This window comes from Centroberyx affinis, unplaced genomic scaffold (assembly GCF_046629955.1).
Source record: "Centroberyx affinis isolate AG114_WGS23_722 - 3 ecotype Tasmania unplaced genomic scaffold, CSIRO-AGI_Caff_v1 ptg002978l_1, whole genome shotgun sequence".
In the NCBI taxonomy this organism is placed as follows: Eukaryota; Metazoa; Chordata; class Actinopteri; order Beryciformes; family Berycidae; genus Centroberyx; species Centroberyx affinis.
This window is the reverse complement of record NW_027281085.1, coordinates 57,679-83,793: the sequence shown is the minus strand read 5'-3', so window position 1 is coordinate 83,793 and position 26,115 is coordinate 57,679. Positions and strand designations below refer to the sequence as shown.

The 26,115-nt window shown below is 39.6% G+C and overlaps 1 protein-coding gene across 3 annotated transcripts; it reads left to right on the top strand.

Moving 5' to 3' along the window:
• The first annotated feature begins 1,453 nt into the window (after positions 1-1,453).
• LOC139658877 (dentin sialophosphoprotein-like) lies at positions 1,454-25,977 on the top strand. 3 transcript variants are annotated; one of them, XM_071537059.1, is made up of 10 exons: positions 1,454-1,635; positions 3,952-4,035; positions 4,370-4,442; positions 4,633-4,715; positions 5,599-5,913; positions 11,661-11,750; positions 14,422-14,482; positions 16,370-16,407; positions 17,122-17,176; positions 24,540-25,977. In XM_071537059.1, exons 2-10 carry the CDS (start codon positions 4,027-4,029, stop codon positions 24,605-24,607), a joined length of 792 nt encoding a protein of 263 aa, XP_071393160.1. In that variant the 5' UTR covers positions 1,454-1,635; positions 3,952-4,026; the 3' UTR covers positions 24,608-25,977. The 3 variants fall into 3 exon arrangements, with proteins under 3 accessions (XP_071393160.1, XP_071393158.1, XP_071393159.1); XM_071537057.1 differs by lacking the exons at positions 11,661-11,750; positions 14,422-14,482; positions 16,370-16,407; positions 17,122-17,176; positions 24,540-25,977 and having other exon boundaries at positions 1,468-1,635; positions 5,599-6,991; XM_071537058.1 differs by lacking the exons at positions 1,454-1,635; positions 11,661-11,750; positions 14,422-14,482; ... (1 more) ...; positions 17,122-17,176; positions 24,540-25,977 and adding an exon at positions 1,980-2,114 and having other exon boundaries at positions 5,599-6,992.
• The last annotated feature ends 138 nt before the right edge of the window (positions 25,978-26,115 follow it).

Here is a 26,115-nt window from a genome sequence, read left to right as displayed (position 1 = left end):
AAAACTCTACTGAGGTTTAAGTTAAACTCATAATTGAGTGAAAAGTAGTCTAATAGATATTCAATGTCTGGGCTATAGGGTTAATGTTAGAAATGGGTTAGGATTGGGTTTAGGTTTATGTTTAAAAAAAAATTGTTTTATAGTCTGTGCAGAAGCAGAATAGGAAAGTGACACTTTGTTGAACATCTACTTTCTGTCACTTGATAGTTTAGTAACATTGGACTCTCCAAATAAAGTGTTACCGAAAAGTCTGTAGTCAGAGCCACAGACAGACAGTTTGACCACTGCAGTTTTCTTTTTCCACCCATGTTATATTCTGCTGCTGTTGTGAAATAACTAGTGATTTTATGCCAGCTGATCCTTTTTAATATTGGACATCTCACCATCTTGATGCTATGGAAGGCAGCGTGACAGTATTTACAGCCAGTATGCTAGTTCAGTACATCTTTGCATTATCATTGCTATATCGTAATATTTTTCCTATTTAAAATATTGTGTCAAATTGTTTTTTTTTTTTTTTTTTCTTAGTCAAGTTAGCAGAGATAGATATATGGATAGATATAGACTTAGCACTTTACAAAATTGTTACATAGTAATTTACAGACAATAAGGTAATAAATAAAAGAAGAATATAACATTAAAAGAATACAACAGGTAAATAAGAATAAAGTTATATAAGAGCCTGCCTTGCTGTACTAGCAGCTGTCGGCTATTTACAGTAGAATGAACAGCTACTTCAGTACAGTAGCTCTAAATAGTATTCCCAAATGTGTTTTTAACTAAATTTTGAGCAAATTCTGTTGACTTTAGAGCAGCGTCATGGTTCTTGTAGTAAAAAGTGGACAAACTGTTTCTCTCTGTGGCTTTGGTAAACACTTCCAGAGAAAGGAGGGGAAGGGAGGACAAGAGAAAAGACTGGAGAAAAGAGAAAAGATGTGAATTGTTGATCTGTAACTGAACCTTATTTTCTGTATTATGGATTTGTTCATGGTAGCTCGGCTGGGCGTGTGTGTGTGTCTGTGTGTGTGTGTGTGTGTGTGTGTATGTGTGTGTGTGTGTTAGCCTGTACAGTTTGGCCAAACCAGAGGAGAGATTTCCATGCCTTAACTGTCCCTGCACGAGGTACCGTGTGTGGTTGTATCAGACTTTTCATGGTCGAAATAAAAACTCTGTCTTTTAAACGGCAGTCAACTTATTCTGTGTGTGAGTGCGTGTCTTTCTCTTCCTCTTTGTGTGTGTGTGTATTCATGCGTCAGAGCGTGTGTGTTTGTGTGGGGTACACACCTGTACAACCTGTTTGCATTTCACTCATTCAGAGCGGAACAGCAGAATAAATCAGAATTCATACAGCAATGTCTTTGCAAGTAGCCTTGAAATCTAGAGATCCTATCCTGGTGTGTGTGTTTACACAGAGGGTGTGTGTGCGTGTGTTAACTGTGCCTTTGTGTCGATGTGTTGATTTTGATGCGACTCATTCTGCACACACGCAAAGAGACATACACACTCCCCTGGGTGTGAACACATCTACATGAATCTACATGAATAACTTCACACACATAAACACACATTACTGCAGAACCTGACGGTCAGACCGCATCCTGCATCTCCACTGGAGAGGGGAAGCTGCCGATCTGGGTATGTGCTGTTTCATTATTTTTAAGCGGAGAGTGGGAAGTAATTTGCTTTAAAAGAACTTTTTATGCTTTATTAGATATTATGAGACATTATAGAGTTGAGAGTGAGGTGAGACTGGAAAGAGAGAGGGGATGATGTGATGTGACAGTTGGTATTTGTCTGTGTAGATTCATTTCAGTCATCCAGGTGGTAAGATGTAAAAAAACAAAACAAAAAAACATGTAAAAACACATTCTACTGGACTTAAAATGAAGAGTTGAAGGCGTTTCACCACTCTCATGTGACTCAATGTGAATCATCAGCTGCTGGGAAATTCCTCACCTCTCAGTAGAACTGATGAAGTCTCTTGGATAAAAGGTGAAAAATCTTCAACTCTTCTTTTTAAGTCCAGTGGATTTCATTTCTATTGTTTCTTTTGGACTTCCCACAAGCTTTTGAGCACATGAACCTTCATTCACCTCCGAGGCTGAGCGCACAAAGTATGTAGAAAAGTAGCGCTGATAGGAGACCAGTTTGCTTTTTAAGTAATGTATGTATATGTTTATGTTTATTATGGTAATTTGACATTGTTGAACCTAGATAGAAACCAGTTTCCAGTAGTAGGGGAGACCGGGGATTGTTGTAACATGGGGTTAGTTGTAACGGCACCAATTCCACCAATCAGGAATAAGCTAGAGTCACATGATCACTACTGTACACATCCATTTCCTTCCTGATCTCACATGTGCAGTTCATGGCTGTGTAAGCAAAGCTGCAGATTTTACAGCCAAAAAACTGATTTTGGGGTAAGAAAGTAATTATTTGAACCAAGTTTATATTTTGATTAACACCGATACTGTTGAAGTTAAAATGATAGAACTCTTATTAGATTAAACAGTAGTCTTTCAAGTAAAATGTCATGCATTTCCATCCATGCAAATCTCAAACCACTGTTCTACAACAGCTAGAAATACGATTACTGACAGGGGCTAGTTGTAACACGTTTGAAAAAAGTGTTACTGTGACTCATTTATTAAACAGTTATGTGATGGAACAGCTCATTTCACGTCAGTTAAATTTGAAATGAGATTGAACTGAACTGAGATTAATTTAATTTTGTTCAAAAGACAACATACATGCATGTGCAGTTAAGAGATGTTAAAATGGTTCAGTTCAAACGGATCAGCATAGTCAAAGACACACACACACACACACACACACACACACACACACACACACAGTGACTGACAATCATGTTGTTCTTTGATGCCACACATTTTTCATTAGAGCTGTTCTAATGCAAATTGTATAGTGTGGGCTTAATGTTTGCTACTTTCCTCTTGTTACAATTTACCCCATTGTGTGTTACCACTTACCCTGGTATTAGGGTAGGTTATAACAATGGAACTCCTTGTATTTGACATCAATTCATGAAGTCTGTGATATTGTAATAGTGGTTGAAGTGATTGCTTTTTGTAGTAGATAAATGTGGGTACTTTGTGTCAAAATTTGAGAGATCTAACTCCAAGACTCTCAGAGTTATTGGTACTGAGACAAAATGTGTTACAATCATCTCCGGTCTCCCCAATAGCAATCTTAAAGTGAGCTTAAAGTAATAATATGTGACATTTTCCTCTCCATCACCGATTAAAATAACACAAATAGTGATTCAGCCTGTATCTACTTCGTGAAAGCTTTTACATCTGCTGTTCTAAACACCCGGTGTCTGGTAGGTCTTTCCTCTGCCGCACAGGAAGTGATGCGTTTCACCTTTTCCGGCAGCAGCGACAGCACTTTGTATGGAAATGAATAGAAGAAGAACTGGGTAGTTAGCATGAGCAGCGACAGCCACCGTGGCTGAACGGACAGAGAAAAGAGCGGTGCCACCTACAGAAACTCAAACTAAATAAACAGACAAAATCCAAGGAAAGAGACGTCACAGTCCCGCCCACACTGTTTGATTGACAGGTGATCTGTGGGAAGAGCAGTGCAGAAACACCACAGCAATGAGCGCTTAGTGACAAAGATGTCACTAAAGTAAAAAAACACAGGATTTAGTGGACTATCATTTTATATGTCATCGATCAGAATTTATTTTATTTTAATTACTTAAGGCTGTGCAACAATGGCAGCTGTTTCACCTTTAATATTTCCCCTTGAGCAAAACAATGAAACCCTACCTGCGATAGGAGCGCCTAGATTGTACTTTGACCCCTGTGGTGAAACGTGTAGGTGTGTATTTGTGTATCATAGGTGTGTGTGAAGAAACAAAACTGCACTACGTGTGTTGGACAACTTACTGTAAGGTCTAAGGAAATGTGCTTGTTAAACCTGCAGTGAACTGACAGCCTGGTTGGGAAGACCAGTTTGCCCCTGAGTATTGCTGCTGGATGATTGAACTAGGAGCTGCTAATGAAAGAGGTATCTATCCATCTATCTATCTATCTATCTATCTATCTGTCTATCTATCTATCTATCTATCTGTCTGTCTGTCTGTCTGTCTGTCTATCTATCTATCTATCTATCTATCTATCTATCTATCTATCTGTCTGTCTGTCTGTCTGTCTGTCTGTCTATCTATCTATCTATCTATCTATCTATCTATCTATCTATCTGTCTATCTGTCTGTCTGTCTGTCTATCTATCTGTTTCCCTTCCCTAATTTCCTACCAATCTGTTTATCTTTTAAAAAATGCATGTACACGTTTAAACTAAACTCTGACTCACTGTTTTTCTCCGTCTGTCTCGCCAATAGGGTGTTGAGGAGAGGAGCGATGGAGGGAGCGAAAGAGGGGGAGGGATGAGTGGAGGAGCGAGGAGAAGAGGTGGTGAGTTTGTGTCAGATGTGACTAAACCTTAAAACACAGGAGTCCACAACGAAACTGACTGGGAAACACTGCAGCCTAGTGGAGAAAATAATCAACTGCTGTCTCTCTCTTTCTGTCTGTCTGTCTGTCTGTCTCTGTCTGTCTGTCTGTCTGTCTGTCTCTCTCTCTCTCTCTCTCTCTCTCTGTCCAGTCCTGTCTAGAGGAGCCAGCCAGCAGTCAGACTCTGGTGGCTCCATGGAGAACCAGTCTGCAGACAGTCTGAAACATGACAAGGTAACTGACCACACTTTATATGTGACACACTATAAACAGATATAACTTTAACTGACTGACTGACTAACCAACAAAGTGACTGACTTACTGACTAAAAGACTAACTACATAACTAACTCAATGACTGACTGATTGACTAATTAAAGTGACTTTCAAACTAGATAAGAAAAAGCCTTACTTGCTGACTGATTGTTTACTAGGGATATAAATAACTAATAATTTAATAATTGAGTACTCGTTTTCTCTAACCCAATAGTTTAGTCTGAGTAAATGATTACGGCTTAACTGTAGGATGCTTTGCTTGTAGGTGGTTACACATATTACTTTTTCCACCCGTATATATTAAAACAATACAGCATCATTTGCATTATTAGGACTGTGTGAAATAACTAATGTTAGACTTGCTAATGTCGAAACCAATGGTAGACATGACAGTAGCCAAGCGTTGCTGAGTGAATTGACCTGTTTTTCTTGTGCGTTCAGGAGGTGTAACGTCACTTTTTTCATACAGTTTTAACAAATGGGAATAGTACTTTTATAGAAATTAACTATTCACTATTTGTTTGCATTATACAAGTTTTAAATTCAAACGGGTAACCGAGTACCCAGATTATTGTTTGCATCCCTATGTCTGACCTAACTTACTCTGCTGATTACCAGACTAACCAACCAACTAACTGACTAATACTAACTTTCTACCCAAGTGACTGGCTGACTGACAATTAACTAAACTGGGGATAGGAAGCTGATTTCACCGATTAACAACCTTCAACCAGACAGGAGGAACTAGTCGGTGAAGTCAGCTGGTGTAGTGTTTAGTTGGAATGAAATCCTGCAGACTCTTGCCCGTCCCTGAACTAAACAGTTCCTCCCTGTCTGTCTAGTCAGGATCAGGCCCTCAGTTCCTGGGTCTGTCTCGCTGTGCAGCCTGCTACAACCCACAGGGGCGTAATATGCCTCGGTGGGGGGGCGACGACAGCGAGTCCAGCTCCGCCACCGACGGCTCAGGGCCGGAGTGTGACTCGGACTCGGACGATCCGGAGTCCAGCTCCGACTCCAGCTGCAGCTCTGGGCCGGCTTCAGCCGGGACGCCTCAAAAACCCGCAGCGGAGCAGGACTCACCTGGATCCGGACCTGCAGGTGTTTCTGAGCCCGGGTGTGATGTAAAAGACGGGGCCGGAGTGGCTGAGCGAGCGGAGGTGAGTGCCACACAGGGAGGGATGGAGGGAAGCCGAGAGGAGAGGGGAGAAGTGATGGAGGGTCAGGAGAGGAAGAGGAGGGAGGGAATGGCTAGACGAGCCCCACTTGTCAAGTCTTTCTCCCTGCCCTCCTCCCTCCCTCCCTCCCTCCTCTCTCTCTCCCTCCTGCCTCGCCCGCCCAGAGTCGTCTCCACCCTGCACCTACAGGTGCTGCCCAGCGAACACAGTGACGCCATTTTCTACACCGCGCCCATTTTCACCTGCCGACGCCCTGCGGAGGGAGAGGAGGATGAGAAGGAGAAGAGGAAGAGGGGAAGCAACAGCCTGCCGCCTCCGCAAGCATCTCAGCGGCAACAGGCGGGGTTACCGTGGCAACAGAAATCACTGCAACAACCGACAAATCAGCAACATCAGTATCAGCAACAGCAACAACATCAGCTGTCACATCATTATCAGCAACATCAACAACAACAACAACAACAACAACAACAACAACAACCCTTTTTTCCAGATTGGGGGCAGGGATTGCCGCTGCCACCGCCGCCACCTCCACACACACTTCCTGTGTTACACACTCCAACACCACACACACACATGTTAAACACACCCCAGACACTACATACACACACACCACAACCATTCTGGCATTGTTACAATACACACATTCCCATACCATACACACACAATGGACACATACCCAGATATTAGAGTACAGCAGAGTTATCAACCCATACATCACTGATATTTATCAGTATTCAGTCAATGGAATATGTGAAACTGTCAAATAAAGAGATCTGCATGTGAAGGTAATGAGTTCAGTGAAATGTTTGTTATTGAACATGAGCCTTAAACTTACACACAATTTTGGCATTTTGAAGTTTAGTTTATTTCCTTTCTGAATCAAACATTTGTCACATGTCACATTTGTACAAATCTATATTCAAATTTCAGTGACAAAAACAAACAAAAAGTACAGTTGGCCATATACTGAATACAGATTAATACTTATTTTATTGTACCTGCTCCCTTAAAATGAAAAGCAAAATAAAAATGTACCAAAGTAAAGTTGGCAGGGGGAGGAAGATGGACTGATGAGATGAGATGAGATGAGATGAGATGAGATGAGATGAGATGAGATGAGATGAGATGACCTTCTCACAGGATCAGCAGCTCATCAGAAGTCAGCAGACTGTATGTTTAAGCCTCCTGGAGTAAATGTTTGGTTTGAGGAAACTGAAATCTTATAAACATGTGGATCGATGCAGCCGGGTGCCGCTTCAAGTGTTCTCACGCTCAAAAATGTTAACAATTGTAAGCTGATAAATGTTAGACACAAGCGGTGCGGTTGTTGCTCACAGCTGCAATGATGCAGCCTGTCATCAGTAGTTTGAATATAAATAAGATGATGAATGAGATGTAAGCAGTCATTGGCTGTAGCTCAGTGAGGTCAACTGATGCTTGTCATGTGTAAGGTTGCTGGTTTGAATCCCAGCTCTCTCACTCTTAAGGTTTTCTATGCTATTGTTGTCAGTAGTGTGAACACAGGTAGAAATAAGATGATAAAAAGTAGGACATCCAGAAATAGCTCAGCAGGATAAACAGCTGGTTTTTCTGTCACAACCTGACAGTCTGAGTGTCAGATTTGATCCCTGATGGAGGGGAAATGTTATCAAAACCAGTCTGTAATATCTTTAAGATGACTGGTAAAGACACCAGACACCACCAAGCTTACAGAGCAATGTACTGCCTCCTATAGGCTGATGCAAAGAAATACACTGGCAGGAATGTATTACACACTGGCTCCTGCAGGCAGTCACCTAGACTTGTACAATATGTAGACACAGATACAATGTGTAGTTGACACAGTATGCGGAGAGACGAATCCCAAATATATGACAATAATCAATCAACAATATGTAGACAAACATGCTATATAAAATGCTTGTAGAGAAGCTCCAAACAAGAGTACACATATAGGCAGGCGGTGCCTACTTGCTTTTGTAATACACACATAATGAAATGATAAAACATTTCTAACAACCTTGACATATTGGGAAAAGCTCAGCTGGACATGGCTTCCTCTTTCCTTTCCTCGCCACTCCTTTCAGCTCTCTGGTAGGTTGGGAATGGTATTTTAGAGCTCCATCCACTAGGTGATGGAGAGGGAATCGAACCGGCAACCTCTTTTTTTCTTTTCAGTCTTCCCTCTGGGTGTCGGCGTTTAAATTTCACTGACTTTTACTCAGGTTTGAACCCACAACCTCTCAACCGCACTTTGAGCCACTGGATCGTACAGCTTCACAGTGTTTTTTTTTGTCAGAGTTTTTACTTTGGATGCTGGCTATCAAAACACCAACAACCTCAAAACCTTAATTTAGACATCTAACTCTATAATCCACTGGGTCATACCGCTGCAGAGTGCTTTTCTCAGAGCTTTTTGGTTTTTACTCAGGATGTACGCTTTCAAAAATTCACTGTCTTACTCAAAACTTTCATGTAGCCGTTCAGCGCTTTGAGCCACTCACTGGGTCACACTGCTTTGGAGGTTTTCTTTCTCAGAGCTTTTCAATCTTCGCTTGGGCTGTTTGGCTTTCAGACGTTCCTGGCAACCCGTTGAGTGGAAACTGGGCCTGAACCTTGAAACACAGGACGTCAAAAGAGGCACACAGCTGTCTAGCACTTTGAGCCACTGGGTCACATTGCCTCAGATGCTTCTTTTCTGAGAGCTTTTCAGTGTTTCCTCTTGACACTCACTGGTGTCAAATGCAGAAACTCAGCAACTCACAGTATCTCAGTCGGCTTAGCTTCTGAATTTGTTCTCTGGAAGTCTCTGGATAGTGGCTCTCAAAAAAAAAGAAAATGACTTGGGTTGTAAACTACAATGTCACCGGACTCTTGAAACAGTTTATCCCTCTGAGCTGCTGATTGAAAACTGCAGCTCAGCTTGTCAGAGATCATTTTCAGTTTCCTCTTTACTCTTGGATGTCAAACCAAACATTTCCTCCAAAGCACTCAAGCATACAATCTGTCAGGCGACCAAAGGTTCAGATAACAGTCTTTGGTGAGACATGCTGTGATAGACTACACCTAAATAAATACATTCATCCAGTTAATTAGACAGCAATGAGTTCTCAAGTTCTCATGTCATCCCCTGTACAAATATTCCACTTTATTTAGGAGCATAACAGGTGACTCATTATGTTCAAATGGACAACTACATAAAATTATATAGTATGTACCCTATAATTAATTGTAACTGATGAAATGATAATGCTGCAAAATAAAAGATTATTGATCAGCCTGATATAAGCTATTGATATTCCTTTTGGCACCACAGAAGTCGCATCTGTGCACTCAATATATTATAAGAGAGACGCAGAAATTCTCAGAGATTAGATCTTGGGAAGCATTTTAGGGCTGCAACTAACGATTATTTTCATTGTCAATTAATCTGTCGATTATTTTCTCGATTAATCGATTAGTTGTTTGGTCTATAAAATGTCAGAAAATGGTGAAAAATGTCGATCAGTGTTTCCCAAAGCCCAAGATGACGTCCTCAAATGTCTTGTTTTGTCCACAACCCAAAGATATTCAGTTTACTGTCATAGAGGAGTAAAGAAACCAGAACATATTCACATTTAAGAAGCTGGAGTGAGAGAATTTTGACTTATTTTTCTTAAAAAATTACTCAAACCGATTAATCGATTATCAAAATAGTTGGCGATAAATTTAATAGTTGACAACTAATTGATTAATCGATTAATCGTTGCAGCTCTAAAGCATATTAAGCATAAAGCACTCATTCATTTCTGCTTGTGCGTGAACAACAATAGAGGGAATCTTCAAATTTCAGTACAGAAAAAAAAAAGCAATTTAAAAGGCAGTATAAGCCTGCCATAAATCAATGTTGACTCAATGTTCCCTTTTCAATGTTGAAAAAAAGCAAACAATTATACAGTGGGAGGAATGGGGGGCATCTTCACTCACAGAGTTACATTTTACATTTTGGTTTATTTATAAAAATCTAAACAGAAAGATTGTTCAAAGAGATATCTCTCTTTTTCTAGAGGGAGAGAAGTCAAGCTTGCTATCTGTGGAGGAGTTATGTTCATGATTGGATTTCACTAAATTAATTAAAAAGAAAAATGAGAAGTAAGAACCGTCAGCGGCAGATTCTCTAGTCCCTGTTTGAGCTGCTTTACAGCGGAGTATTTCATTTTCTTTGCTTTATTGCTTTTCAAGTGTCACTTAACAGCCCACCGCAAAGGCACTCTAGAGATTTCACTTTTAAAACTGTCCCCAAAATTTCCCGTAACGTCATAAATGAAGGAAGCAGACTGTCGCAGCTACGAATGTTAATGGAAACAGGAGGAAACGCTGCAGGTGCTTGTTTACCATCGAGTCGTTTCTCTGCTCCGGTCTCACCTTCACAGAGCAGAGATGGATAGTTTCCAATTACAGTCTAACAACAAGAGGCTCTTTGTATCAAGTGTGTGTGTGTGTGTGTGTGAGTGTGTGTGTGTGTTTGTTTGAGTGTGGATTTGTGCGTGTTTCTGTGTGTGTGTGTGTGTGTGTGGTTCCTTCCACCTACAGTAGCCACTAAGTCTGTCCAGATGTCTACAACAAGCAAAGTGTTTCCACTTCCACTGCCAACATGCGCACACACACACACACACACACACACACACACACACACACACACACATGCTGACATCATTGGTCGCAAAAGATGTAGGTTTCTGAGTGGGGGGAAAGAAAATGCAGAGTGGAGGGGGAGACTGGAAAAGAAAGAGACAAAGAGACATAGAAAGAGATGGAGAAAGAAAGAGGGAATATAATATAAAGCTGATATTTATCTTGATGCACATTGAATTGAAAGAGGGAGAGAAAATGTAAGCGTTCTTCTTCGCTCTATTTCCCTCTTTCTCTTTTTACTGCCAGCTTTCTCCTTCTCCTTCTGTGTTTATTGGTCATTTAATTCAACGATATCTCAACCTGGGGGTCGGGAACCCTTAAGGGGTCACAAGATAATTTAGAGGGGTCGCAAGATGCTTTATAAGAAAGGAAAAAAAACATATTTCTACTATAGAAATTCATTATCATGTTTATCAGTTTTCAGCTTCTAGGCCTCCACTGATTATCAATCACATGAAACGACCTGAAAGGGGAAAATCATTCTCTGGTTGAACTGTTCAACTCTCTGCACATGCAGCCTGTGATCGGGGTCCATTGATTGAGAACCATTGATTTAAAGACTTCCCCATTAGCTGATGCCATCCAGCAACCAAACATAACATTACATAGAGAATAAACTTGAGCACAATTTAAAAGAGAATGATGGAAAAGTTGCATACATGAAAAATGGCACCGTAACAACAATTTATTTAGATTATAAAATGGAAAACAGCTGTGTGATGTAATAATTTAATCTGCTATAGAGGGAGAGTTACATCATCATCACCTCCCCTTTCTCTCCATCCTCTTCCTCTCTCACCTCAATCCAACCATTGAATAGAGGCTACACTTCCCTCTCCTCTTTCTCCCCCTCCCCCCGCCCCTTTGCTCTCTCTCTCTTTCTCTCTCTCTCTCTCTCCCTCTCTCTAAGTCTGTCAATTAGTGATAATGGAGCCCAACAGGCCAAAAAGAAGACCACTCCCTCTCTCTCTCTTGTCTCCTCCCTCTCTCTCCCTCCCTCTCTCTCTCTCTCTCTCTCTCCCCCTCTGTCTGTCTTTCTTTCTATCTCTCAGTCAGTAATAATGGAGCCCAGCAGTCCAAAGAAGATCCAGTTTGCTGTTCCTCCGCTACAGGGACAGCTGGACCCACAGGCCGCCGAACATGTGAGTGCATCTGTGTGTGTGTGTGTGTGTGTGTGAGTGTGTGTGTGTGTGTGTGTGTGTGTGTCAGAAAGATAGAGAGAGATAGAGAGAGATAGAAAGAGAGAGAGTGTGGGTGCATGCGTATGTGAGTTGAATAGGGCTTCTATCTGCCGTCTTGCATCTGGAATCTTGCATGTGTGGGTGCATGTCAGCATGTATGTGTGTGTGTGTGTGTGTGTGTGTGTGTGTGTGTGTGTGTGTGTGCTGGGTAGGTCTGCCATGTGAAAAGTGGTGTTTGTGTAGTGTATCTGGGTGAGTGTGTGTGTGTGTGTTTAATGGGTCTGTCATGTTTGAGCAGCAGTGCATGTGACAGTGCTTGTATCTGAGTATTTCTTTGTTTTTTTCTATTCTATTCTATTTAACAAGCTGCTGTGTGTTTTCATGCCTTTATAGGCCAGCAGTCTCATGTTGGGATGGTATGGACATTTAAAGGAAAAATTGTTAACAAAAGCTATTGGCAATGTACTTTTTATTCTTGGCTCCATATCGTGTTTTGCTGCTGTATTTTTATTTTTATTCTTTTTGGCCAAACATAGATAGCGTGACGTCAGGTTGAGCTACAATGCCGTTTTAATTAATTTTTAATATTTTTTCTTATATATGAACACGCCTTCAAATTTCCATAGCTCGTCTCCCATATGAACTATGTCGCGTTCGAAAGATATTTTCTCAAATATTGAAAAAAAGCTGTTGTAGATTGTTCCTCTTCCTTCTTCCAGTATTTGCTTAATAATATCAAGCTAACTTTGCTCCGATCAAATACGTCCCACAGCTGAAATGCAACATGTTCACGCCCGTTCTCTGGGGGTTGTCCAAAGGCATTCTGGGAAACGTAGGAAATCACTAACTTAAGTAGAAGTACAGGAGGCAGGTAGAGGGAAAGTGGGTGCAACAAAAAGGTGAACTACAACACTATTCATTACAAAATAACTTCTGAAATGCATTGAACATCATAGATTGATGATATAGATCAGTGTTTCCCAACCCAGTCCTCAAGGACCCCTTTTCCTGCAAGTATTGGTTCCAGCTCTACTCTTGCGCACCTGATCCAGTTAAGGTGTAATGCTGATTGGTAGAGACAGATCTACCTGAACAGAGCAGCATGAAAGTGTGTAGGCCCCAGTGGGATCAGGTGTGCAAGAGTAAAGATGGAATAAAAACTTGCAGGACAGGGGGTCCTTGAGGACTGGGTTGGGAACCACTGATATAGATGATACAGTGTTAGGGGATCTGATTTTTCCTTTAACTGTTTCTAAATTATTCCTGTATGGTCAAGAGCCTACAAAGTAATACAGTGAGCTGAAGTTGGATCAGAGAGCTCAAACTGCTCTTTTTAAAGCTTAAGAGAAGATATCAGTCTTTCTTGAAGCCTAACGCCTTGTTCACATCTTTACACACCGGTTGGTTGATTGAAACCGGAAGTCGTTCGTTACCAAGGAAATTGATTAACGGACGGTGACAGATCACTGCCCCGCTGCAGCTGCCGGCTCCACTGGGCTGAGCTGGAAACTGTCAGCATCACCAGCAGTGAAAGATAAATTTTAGCAATGGATTTATGAGATACCAACTTGTAAACAAAGCCTCTCCTGGAGGGCGAGCAGGCTGACGCTGAACATTTACATTCCAGCAGAGTGACAGGATCGTTCCTTTAGTCTGGGGACGGAGAAACAAAGTTGTGAACAAAGCAGATACTATTGGGACAGTGAGCTGAAATCTTCTTTTTAAAAAGTGAAACAAGCTTAAATCGGTCTTTTTAAAAGTTACACATTGGGACAGTGAGCTTTACTTGGTTAAGTGTTGGAACAGTGAGCTAAAGTTGATCTTTTCAAAGTAGGCTATGTGTCACGTAGGTTGGATTGGTAAATATTGGGATTGCAAGCTAAAAGTGATTTGAACAATTTTAATATTGGCAAAATCCTTCTTTTTAAAGCCTAAGTAGTGGGACAATAGTTTGTTAAGTTTGTTATTGCAAAACCTATTATTGGAACAATTAATGAAAATGTGTCATTTTACTGTAAAGCCTAACTATTGAAAGAGTGAGGTGGAAAAAAGTATAGAGTAAAGTATTGGGGCTGTAAGATAATGGAGTAAATTTTAAAACCTGATTATAAGAACACTATTCTGTAGTTGATCTTATGCCTTAGTACTGGGACAATACTTAGTTTGACATTTTAAAATGGAAGTAGGGACAGTGAGCTCAAGTTGTATTAGGACTAGCTATGTAATAACTAATAATAAGCCAAGTTTGGTATTTGGACAATTATTTAAGGTTTTCCATTTCACCAAAACCTAAATATTGGAAGAGTGAGCTTAAGTTGTTGTTTTTAAAGCCAGGGACAGTAAATTAAAATTGATATTTTTAAGCAGAATTATTGGGACAGTGAGCCAAGTTAAAAAAAAATAAAAAATTAAAGACCAAATATTGTCGGTCGTATTGTATAAGGAGTATAAGGACAATAAGCTAAGTGCTGGGACAAATGTTTATAATTTTCAAACCTAACTATTGAAACACTGAGCTAGAGAAGGTCTTACCAAGTACTACAGATTTTTAAAGACATTGCAGTGAAGTCTATTTTAAAGTCAAAATTAAAATGTGTGTGTGTGTGTGTGTGTGTGTGTGTGTCTCCCTCAGATCCGACGCAGAAGACCAACTCCTGCCACTCTGCAGATCTACAGACAACCATCTGGCACAGGTAGGGAGAGAGAGAGAGAGAGAGAGAGAGAGAGACAGACAGACAGACAGACACTGAGCGGTAGAGAGGGAGACAGAGAGAGAAATAGAGGTTGCTATAATGGAATCTTTATTAGATTTCTACTGGAGCTTTTGGTAAGTGATCTGCAGTGTTCAGACTGCACTGATGGAAGCCTAACAGTGTGTGTGTGTGTGTGTGTGTGTGTGTGAGAGAGAGAGTGTGAGTCTGTGTGTTTGTGAGAGAAATAGAGAGAGAGGGAAAGAGGAAAAAGAGAAAGCGAGAGAGAGTGAGAGAGAGAGAGAGACAGAGAGAGAGAGAGAGAAAGAGAGAGAGAGAGAGAATGTGTTTGTGAGAGAAATAGAGAGGAAAAAGAGAGAGTGAGAGAGTGTGTGTGTGTGTGTGTGTGTGTGTGTGTGTGTGTGTGTGTGTTTGTATGTGTGTGTGTGTGCTGAGCCAACTCTCAGCCCTTATAAATCCTTCTACAGGAACTGGGTGATTGAATAATCGGCCTGATTCCATTTAGTGAGCTCAGCTCTGCGGGCCTGGTTCCAATATAGTTGTATAGAGCCCTGCAGGGGCCTGAGGTGCGTTCAGCCGGGCATTTTGTCTGTTTTGCACAGAAACAAGAGAACGGAAACGTTGGCATGCAGTATCAAACATAGTGGGGAAGAGTAGAGAGAATGTGTACAGGGAACATAAAGATGTTACGGCTGAGAAAGGGATTGGACTCCTGGAATATTTAGCTGCTGGTCACGCCATAGCATAAATAAAACTAGAAGGCAGTCGGAGAGCGGAAACCTCCACCACTGTGAACAATTCATCCAACTCGCTATTACACCCAAAGGCATCATTCCTATCACTGCAATTTTACGTTTAAATTGAATTCCTCACCCTGCAAACAAACCCAATCAAGTCTCTATCTCTGTTAGTTTCACAGTGATGACAAAAAAAAAACATAATTGTCTAATGGTGGAAATCTGGATGACCACCAAAATATAATCAACTGTTCCTTGGCCCAAGGCCGATCTGTCCACCAAATTTCATGGAAATCCATTCATAACTTGTTTAGGTATTCTGCTGACAGACAAACTAATGAGTGAAAGCAAGAAGTCACTGCACACTGAGCCTTGATCCAAACAATATTTTTTCTCACTGTATAAGAAGACCTATGATTTTGACAAAATGTGTCAGATTATGCTGATAAATAATTGTTGGCCACCAGCAGGAATTACAACAACATCAGTGGAGCTTGTCTCCTCCTACACAAGTCTCTGGTTCATTGGGACAGCGAGCCAAACCTGAGCTGGACTTCTAAATCCTAAATATTGGCACTGTAAGTTGATTGGTCCTGATTATAAGAACAGTAAACTATTCTGTAGTTGGTCTTGCAGCCTAAGCACTGGGAAAACACTTAGTGTGTCACTTTAAAACCAAAGTAACGGGACATTGAGTTTAATAGGCTGAGGGTTTTTGTTCCAAAACTGAGAGTTTAGGCCAGAAAGTGAGTTCTGAAAGCCAGAAATCTCTGTACCAGGCGAAGTAATCCTCAAGTCTTTGGTGTTGATCAACAACAGTATCAACCCCAATCATAAAAACTCACTTTGTGGGCCATGTTCTCAGTGGATAGTGGCATGTAATCTTCATTCACAATTGTTCAGCTGTGGCTGCACTGATCCAAACAAACAGAGCTTATCTGAACACAGCGCTGGCTCCAGTTGAGCTGACACAAACCTGTGGGGGCCTGATTCCAACATGATCACAGCAAGGCTTCAGAAAAAAACATCTGTCCTGCAGATGGTGACACAGTAATGGGTCATCTTAAAAAAAAAAGTGACAAACTAAAAGAGGATTAAAGAGCTAACTGCTGGTATCTGTTCTCTCCTGCAGATGTTGGGGAGCAGCACACTGCCAGTGGAGAGACACAGGTTTGTAGAAATATATCTTCTATATACAGAGAGATGCAGGGAAACACTCTTCTCCTGCTAAATTAATTTCCACATATTTATATGTTGTTGGTGAACCAAATGTGACAGCCAATTCCAGGGAATTCATAATAATGAGAAAAGAAGGCTGCGCTATGAAGAGAGCTATATACTCTTTACATGTTAATCTCTATGACAGCAGTATGAAACTATAACTGTAATACTACTAATAATAACCCTAATAATTATTCCAAAATCTGGATTTGAATGGGAATGTCCATTCTATGGCATCTCCACTCACCACCATTTTTTTCATTCAGAGTTTCATTTCTAGAAGATCGGATCTGTATGACAAAAAGTTAAAAAACAGATCTTGTGAAATGGATTGTTCCAGTCTGATTGGATGAGTTGTAAAATATCCAATAAACATAAACCTGTGGCTGCAAATTTACAGAATATGAAATAATGTTTTTTAATATTAGCTGTCTAAACTGAATATTAATGTGCAAACCAAAAATCACGTATGTGTTGCTTAGACATGGCTTGGCTAAAGAATATTGTTTATTATTATTCAATTGTCATTAATTATAAATGAAGGATTTGTTGAACATTAATGATTCAATGATTCAATGCCTCTTGGCTGATCTAAAGTGTTTCTTTCTGTTTAACTTTGTGGCGGTGTGAGTCCAGGCTGTAATGTGTTCTCCTGTTCTGCAGGGTCCAGACACCAGCCAGAGGAAGCAGGGGACCTATGCTCCGCCCACCATGAAAGGTAAACAAATGACTTGTCATTTTCCAGTCTGATCTCCGGGAAATTTAGTGAAATGAGAACAACATCCTATAATGCAAAAATTCCCCACCTCAAAAGTTGGGAGACAGATCTGGAAACAGACAGACAGCATGTTGACATTGAAATAGCTTGATGCCGTATAGATGCCAGAGATGATTTACAGATTAGGTGTAAAAGAGAAGTAGAGGAAGGTAGTCTGGTCATTTTGCTGAGAAAACAGTTGCATGTGTGTAACAGTAGATGTCTGTGATAGAGTCCATGAAGACAGAGATAGAAATGAAACTGTCCAATGTCAGTCTTTTTTTATTTGCGAGAGTTAGCGAGAACAGCAAACTGGAATAAATTAAAATTAAAAGTTTTAGGCCTAGCATCTGTCTTAATTCTTGATTCATTTATTTATTCATTTAGCAATGGGGTTACATCGAATTAAATTCAAGAATTGATAAGGCCAGCAATCAAGCATGTGGTTAGGAAACAGTCAAAATGATAGTTAATGAGCTACATAACAAATTACCAACCTCTCTTGTAATTCATTAGGAAGTTTTCTGTCTATTTCAGCTCTTTGTCCAGAGCCATACGTTACATAAAGTTAGGCAACCCCAAGACTACAGGATCACATGCTGAAATGTAATGTCTGGCTCTGGTTGCCGGTGTGTTTGGCTGCAGCTGTGTACACACCAGTCTCAGAGTATCTGTGTTTGTTTTTCGGATGTCATTTATCTTTATTTTGTTTTCAGTATATGTTGTTGGCCTTATCTGTTGCTATTCTTGGTTTTCCCTCCTCTTTTGTGTTTTATTATGTCTTGTGTTTCTCAGTCTCCCTTTAAGCCCAGAGAGGCCCTGGCATGGCCGGGGGGGGGGGGGGGGGGTTACAGGGGAAGTGGAGAGGGATGTTAGGGTCATGGCACCCTGGGGAGCTTGTTTCTGATGGAGTGGTTTCTTAAACTATGGGCTGGGGCCCCACATGGTTCACAGGCCTGTGTTCCTGTGTCCCTTTGTCTAACTCTAATCCCACATTGGCTCAGTTTGCGTCCCCACATAACAACAGGACCAGTCAGTAGGATTTGATGATTTCACCATGGAAAGAATTCACACAAGTGCAACAAATCCATGCAAATATAGTAACAGCTTTCAAATTTGTCAATTGCAACAACACTTCCTCATAAATTTGCAAGCACTCTAATGATTTAACATTAGAGTGCTTGCAATTTTAGTCAACCGGCACTTTACTATACCAAAAACAATTGAATCAAACCTTACGTCAGTGCTTTCAAGTGTAGTTCAAGTTCTCACAGCCACCTGCCCTCATCATTCACTGAAGAATTTCATCTGCAAGGCAGTGGGAAGGAAACGCTTAGAACAATCCTCTTGATAGTTTGTTTTCATCCTTGAAGCACATCAGGATGAATGACAGTAAATCAGTAAACAGTAAATCCCTGTGAAAGAGGCAGCTGCATCGAAAGCTGGTGACAGTTGCTGAAGGAACCAAATCGCTTGCTAGATTTAATTTGTCAGGTTGTAAAATAGTGTGTGGGTTAATGAAAACGAGAGATCAGTCACATTTTTAAATACCTACATCAACAAGGATCTAATTTTTACATCAAGTTTAACATTCATTCAGTCTACGCTGAATATACATATTGAGTTGCAGCTCCTTTTGCACAATCCACATCTCAATTGTCTCAAAGCTTAAAAATCCTCTTCTAACTCATCTTCGTCTCCTTATCTACATCTCCTCCTTTGCGATCTGTATAGACTTAATAAGGGAACTCAATAAGGGATAATGGCTTTTATCTGGATTCACCTCATAAGTGTGCTTCATGAAAAGAGCAAGGGTCTCTAACACTTTCTACGTTCAGTGTCTATTTCAAATCCCTCCTTCACATCAATAGATCACTGGATTGGCTATGGAACTAACTACTAAGCCTATAAATTCTCAGCTTGTAGCAGGAAAAAAACACTCATTGGATCACAGTGTTCTGCAGGACCGGCGGCCCCCCAAAAGACACTTTGTTGCTGTCAAGGAATCTCGTCTGTTTTGCTATGATTGCCCAGACGTGAATAATTTATAGAAGTGTTATGAAGCTCCTGGAAAGTCCTGATGGGCAGAAGAAGCAGTAAGAAGCTACAGTACTGGCCAGGCTTTCAGTTTATAGCACAACAGTAAAGAGACTGACGATGCAAAGTTAGAGTCACTAAGAGCTTTACGCTTTTTTTTTTTGTTAAAAAGAGAAAATTCAAGTATGAGAGTTACAAATTGGAGTGTTAATGAGCGTGTGCATGTTTTGTATGTTTTTCATTTATATGCATGTGTGTGTGAGAAAGAGCGAGATAGTGTGTGTGTGTGTGTGTGTGTGTGTCTGTGTGTGTGTGTGTGTGTGTGTGTATGTGCGAGGCTCTCTACCAATGAGTGCAGTACTTGGTTCCGGGAAGCGGAGGCAGTAAAAGCCTTTCTCTTATTGATCCCGTCTGAGTGCTGTGTGTGTGTGTGTGTGTGTGTGTGTGTGTGTGTGTGTGTGTGTGTGTGTGTGTGTGTGTGTGTGTGTGTGTGCGCCAGTTAGCTAATAGCCTTGTGAGCAATCTACCATATGGCTGCATTTACATTGCATCAGAAAAATGTTTTTTTGTTTTTTTTATCTTTGTGGCGCAAATCTGGTTTTCTCATTGTCGTCTTACAATAGTTTTGATTTTCACAACACATTTTCAACGTGCAAATCTCTTGCTGTTATACTCCTACATTTGGCATCTCATATAGTGATTCTGACTTTAAAATACAAAACAGTTATATGAAATTAGGCAGTACAACATGCAAAAGTTTATCATTTAGCTTTATATAAATTGCAGTCTGAAGCAGTACAAAATGACTCTGATTGTTAATCTGTTTTTGAGACGGCATATTATGATTTAAAATAAAAACAAATTGTAGTGGTACAAATTGGGTGTTTGGGTGCCAATATACAGTGCAAATGCATTACTTCATAGTATTACTTCATAATAATATTGCTCCCGAAACGAACAAAAAAAAAATACTGAAAATCAAATCAAGAGGGCAAAAAAACAAACAAACAAAAAAAACAACATTGTACCCTATTCCCTGAATATACTACCAACTATCTACAAGTGAGACAAACCGCACTTCCTCACCCTAATAAGAGAGATATTTAGGTTTACCAGGTGTCAGGCAGGGCTGTTCTTATGTAATTTATGTTGCCGCTTATCTTTATGTAAGTTATTAGTTTTGTTTCTCCCTGTTTAGTTTGTCTTCAGTTGGGAGTTTTCGTCCTCTGGTTCAGTTTCAGTACAATAAGGCATACGAATCACTTCTCTGCTCTATCGCAGTAGTTGTAGTGGAAGCTTCTCTCCACTAGAGGCGCTCTTGTCTCCTCAGAGCTCCAGCTGGGGGTGGAGCAACACCTTCTGGGGGCGGGGCTCTGTGAGACTGACAGCCAGCTCAGCCCAATCACAGCGCAGCTCTATGCCAACGCTTCCCTGTGGGCCAATCACAACGGGCCAGAGGAAGCCAATGGGAACGAGGCGAGTCTGGTGTTAGCCAATGAGGAGAGAGGAGTGGCAGAGAGCAACAGTTCAGGGGGTAAACGCCTCTTAGACAAGTTTACACACTTACATAGACACACAATATATAGATACACATATCAGTGTTAACTTTGACAAAATTATAACGAAAATTAAGAATCCAAAAGAATGACTAGACTAAAATGATTTTGCAATTTCATCAGTTAAAGTAAAATTTACTAGGAGACAAAAACACTTTTTATGTTTAACATTAAATTATGTTTAATGATGGTTCGTCTTTAAGAAATACACAGTTTTTGGTCAACTTACCCGGTGATAAAAGTATAAACACCCAAATCATCCATGTGTCCCCAGTATAGTTTTTGCTTCTGTGCTTCATGCTAACTCTTTAGCATACACAATGTTGAAAGTTTGTATTAGCATTAGCTAATAGTAATAGCATTAGTAAAAAGACTGACAGTTAGTGGTTAGGGGTTTCATATTGCTTGTAGATTCCTAAATTTTTACACAATTTTTAAAATTTTTAAACATTAACTCAATATAGCTGATAAAATGAGGTTTATATTTGGCACTATTTCATGTGAACAATGTATTCATCCGCTGCTCAGTGATTTTTAGCTGTCTTTGTGTTTCTGTGTAAACAAAAAGTGACGTCCCTACAGCTTAAAACATAACATTACTTTTGCATCATAATTCATATACATTTTAACAATCTCCTACAAAAGTGCCAGACTTGGCTGCATATCATTCAATATTTCTTACCATTTAGGTTCAGAGCTGCTACAAGTTCTCATTTTCTCACTTTTGAGGTAATGCTACTATCACTCAGCACAGTGTGTGCTAAAGTGTTAGCATGGAGCGCCGGAGTCAACCATGTCTCAGTGTATTATGTATTATTTGATTTAAATAACTGATTCACTTTGATTGACGATTGTTTTCACTAAGACTATAAACAAGAACGATAACTAAAAAGGCATGCAATCAAAATGTGACTATAAGACTGCAATGAAATCTAAAATTGCTGCCAAAATTAACACTTGACACACACACAATAAACCAATCAATTATTCATTATTCACTAATTATTCACTAGCTACAAGTTAACCTTGCCATCACAACAGTCTGTGTTCATTCTGTTCTGTGTCATTCTCTTATGAAAGGTCTAACTTACTAATAGTACTAACCCCTCTATCTCTCCCTCTCTTTTCTCTTTCCTCTATTGGTTTTGCATGGTATTTCCATTTTCTGTTCTATCCCACCTCTCTCTCTCTCTCTCTCTCTCCTTCTCAGACTTGTCATGTGACCACAAAGAGGAAGTGTCCAGTCCTGGCTCCGTCTCTCGATAGCCACCTTTCCACCTTCTCTCTCTCTCTCTTTCTCTCTCTGGCTCTGTCGTTCTCTCTTTGTCGCTCCATAACCACCGTCTCCCTCCTCTGTCTCTTTCTCATCCTCCTCTTCTCATACCATTAACACCGCTTCACTTAACCGTGCATTAACATACATACAAATATTGTATCACTTAATTGATCTCTCTCTCTCTCTCTCTCTCTCTCTCTCTCACACACACACTCAGACAATAAGAGGTTTTATTTAAATGTATTAAATCAGTCTTAAGTTAGTACTGTAGGTAATGATGATGAGGTTGTGCTTGTGAAAGAGATGGCTGTGAATAAAGTTGTATTATATTGAAATATGTACTCAATGTCTGAGTATCCTTCAGTCTGTTTAAAGGTGTCGAGAGAGTCTTCACCCAAATATTTCCCAGCAAATATCAAAAATCAAGTTGAATTTAATGAATATTGGTAAAATATCTTAAATGTAACTGTGATGATCTCTACCTCTCTTATCAAAGAGTTCAAAAAATGAGACATCTAAACCAAAAGGGGACAGAACAAAGTGCAGGGATGTCTTCTTCAAAGTCAACAACCATTAAAAGATTAAAATATTAAAAGGTTAAAAGATTAAAAAATCAGGTTTTAAAAGGAAAGAGGACATGATTTTGTTTTTGCAATATGCACCATACAGTATAAATAGTGTTACATCTGGCTGACCTCACTGTTTGCAGATCAACATCCTCAACTTCCCCTGTAACTGCACTAACAACTTAAGTGTGTGTGTGTGTGTGTGTGTGTGTGTGATTTATGTGTCCCACTGTGGCCTGAGAGGCAAAACATTCACAGATAGGATGGGAAAAAAACAGAAAGAAACAGAATGAAAGGAAGACACAGAATCTATCTATCTATCTATCTATCTATCTATCTATCTATCTATCTATCTATCTATCTTTCATCTCAAAACCTGTAAGTATAGCAGACCTGTTTTCCTTGTCAACTTGTAATCTAAATGTGATTTCCGAGAAACAATCGCATAAATCTGATTTTATGAAATCTCTGGGCTTCCACACTTGAACCTGAAACTGTCCATCATGGCTCTCCTGTGGCTGTTTATTCCATCTCTGCCTGTCTTACTCTTTCTGCCCGTCTTTGAGGACTGAGCAGGTATTTCCTGTTGATGCTGCGTCCAAAATGAATGCAGTGGGACTGGGAGCAGGAGGATCAGTCTCGCTGTGTGCTGCTCACACTTTACTGCCAACGATTCCTTCCTTCCTTCTTTTAGTAAAGGTCCCATATTATTCGGTTTCATGATTTTCAAATATACTGTGCCTCAGGATAAGAATAATGTTCTTAATATATAATAATATTTGTAGTTTAGTTAAAAGGGTATGGTAACACTTTATAATAACCATCATTAATAAATGGTAAATTGATAGTTAATTAAACTTTAGTTAATAGTTATTTTACTGTTAGCAAACAATGAAATGATCATTAATAATGTTTACTAATTATTAGTAATGCTGTAATTTATGTTATTTTATCATTCGTTTGTGTAATATAAAATCATTTGTTTATAAATTAAATATTGTATCATAGCTTTTTACCCTTTTTACCGTCTCTTATCAGCTATGATACAATATATAATTTATAAACAAATGATTTTATATTACATAAACTAATGATAAAATAACATAAATTATAGCATTACTAATAATTAGTAAACATTATTAATGATCATTTCATTGTTTGTTAACAGTAAAATAACTATTAACTAAAGTTTAATTAACTATCAATTTACCATTTATTAATGATGGTTATTATAAAGTGTTACCAAGGGTATTTATTGAATAAATTGCAAGACTAAGTCCTCACAGTTACAATACTGGACTCCTATTGGCTGACAGCAGCAGCTCTTCTAATTCAAATGAGGTAAACCTGCTGAGTGGAGGTTTTACAGATGGTTTGTCAATTAAAATGCTGCAAACATGCTTGATTGGAAGGATATTAATCGTTTTTTCAAGACCAAGACCATTGACTGAAGTTCATCTGCCTGTTAAAAATGATGATTTTTGAAAATGCAATAACTTTAGATTTAACCACTCAGACAAAATCTAATGAACAACCTACTAACCATCTTTGATCATACATGCATATAGAGGACAATTTGAAGTCCAGTAGTAGGGTCCCTTTAAATGGTATATAAGACAAATGGTAGGCTACTATATAGAATAATAAAGAGCAGTAGACCTGCTGTACAAGGCAAATCACACATGCAGTGTAGCTAAACCAAAGCTGATTGACAAATAGATAGGAGCATTGCAAAAACACAAAGGCAACAATGAAAGTCAGTGTTAGCCACTGGAGAAACACTGGTATTATCCCTCAGTACATGCTGATGTGATCGTATGACAGAATTACCATCTTAACTGACAATTCTGAATGTGTGTGTGTGTGTGTGTGTGTGTGTGTGTGTGTAGGTAAGCTGTCCCAACCAGAATGCTCTGTGCCTGAAGAAGACGAGGAAGCCAGCCCACCGGAGGTCTGACATGGTCTGACGGAGAGAAAAATCACTTTGCAACAAAGGCGGCCATTTTTTCCCCCATACACTATGAACAGCAATAATTTTCTCTGAACAACCCGTGTGGGGCAGCCATCTCATGTAGCAGCTAAATGACGGGACATTGTATAACTGTTGGCAGCAGCTAAATATGACCTTCTACTCTCTCTGAACCAGCTGACCTATTCACACAGCGGCCATTTTGAACACTTGGGTGGGAAACTTTGGCATATAACTAGCAATACTTAAACACATAATGACTTCACATAGACCTAACAGTTATCAAATTAGCTAGCAGTCTCCAGAACAACAACGAGGAAGTTAGCTAGGTAGCTAGTTAGTTGGTAGCTACTGATAATAGAACAAATATATTACAATTCAAACCTATCCCTCCTGATTCCATATATCCATTTATTTCTATGTTTTTCAGTGGGGAATCTGTGAAATGATAAATATTTGTCTGATGTATCTTGGTACACAGCAGTAGCACTGAGCTTGGCTGAATTTGCTCTTCCAGGTAGTTTCCCATCCCAAGTGTTCAAACTGCAATGTGAATAAGGTAAATAGTTTTTTGTTTTGTTTCCAACTGACTGTTACTTGTACATTGTCATTTTTCAGCACATTCGCCTCAACATGACTCCATAAAGACTCTGCCTCCATTACTGGAGTATTTTATTCACCAGAACACAAACAAAAACACTGAATGACTCCCCGTTTGCCATGTTGTACGGGGTTTTTCATGCTAACAGAAGCAAACCCAGAGCAAATGAATGACTTGGATGAGTGATATTGGTGGCTGATCATTCATGGGAATATAACAATTAATAACTGTATGTGAAATAAAGGGACAAAACAGACATCAGCAATCAGGTTTGAATTCAAATTAACAATACTACAGCATCAGGAGTAAAACAAAGTGCCAGTTAAATGCATGTTTAAAATAATTTCCAATTGTGTGTTAAATCAAGATACAGAATTTGTTATTTGTGTTTCCTCAGGCAGGCTGTTCCATATTTTAGGGACGCCAAAAACTGCAATAATTACACCAAAATGAAATATCTCTTTAAAGGTTTACCAGCACAGGTTTACACTTCATTTTCAAACCATTTAAAATGAAAAACTGGAAGTGGGAAGATGTTTTTGTTCAGTTCTGTTTCACTCTATCGTGGCATGGTGGGTAACTGTGATAATCAAGGGGGTTGTGTGTCCGTTTTTATTGACGTTTTGTTTCTTTTCACCTTTTCATCTTGTCTGTATCCCTGTGATTTAATACCAAAACCAGCAATACCATGTCAGCATAGACTGTCTTGTATGATGACACACTATGTACTGTTTTTAGAAGTGAAAAATAAATTTTACCTGACAAAAATACAATGTAAATATGAATTCCTGTTCTATCCAGTCCAGTTTTGTGCTGTGAAATGTTCTTGTGAAGCCCCCTGGTGGTTTTTCTAGAAAACAGCAGGACTGGTTTGGACTTTAAAAACCTGTCTTGA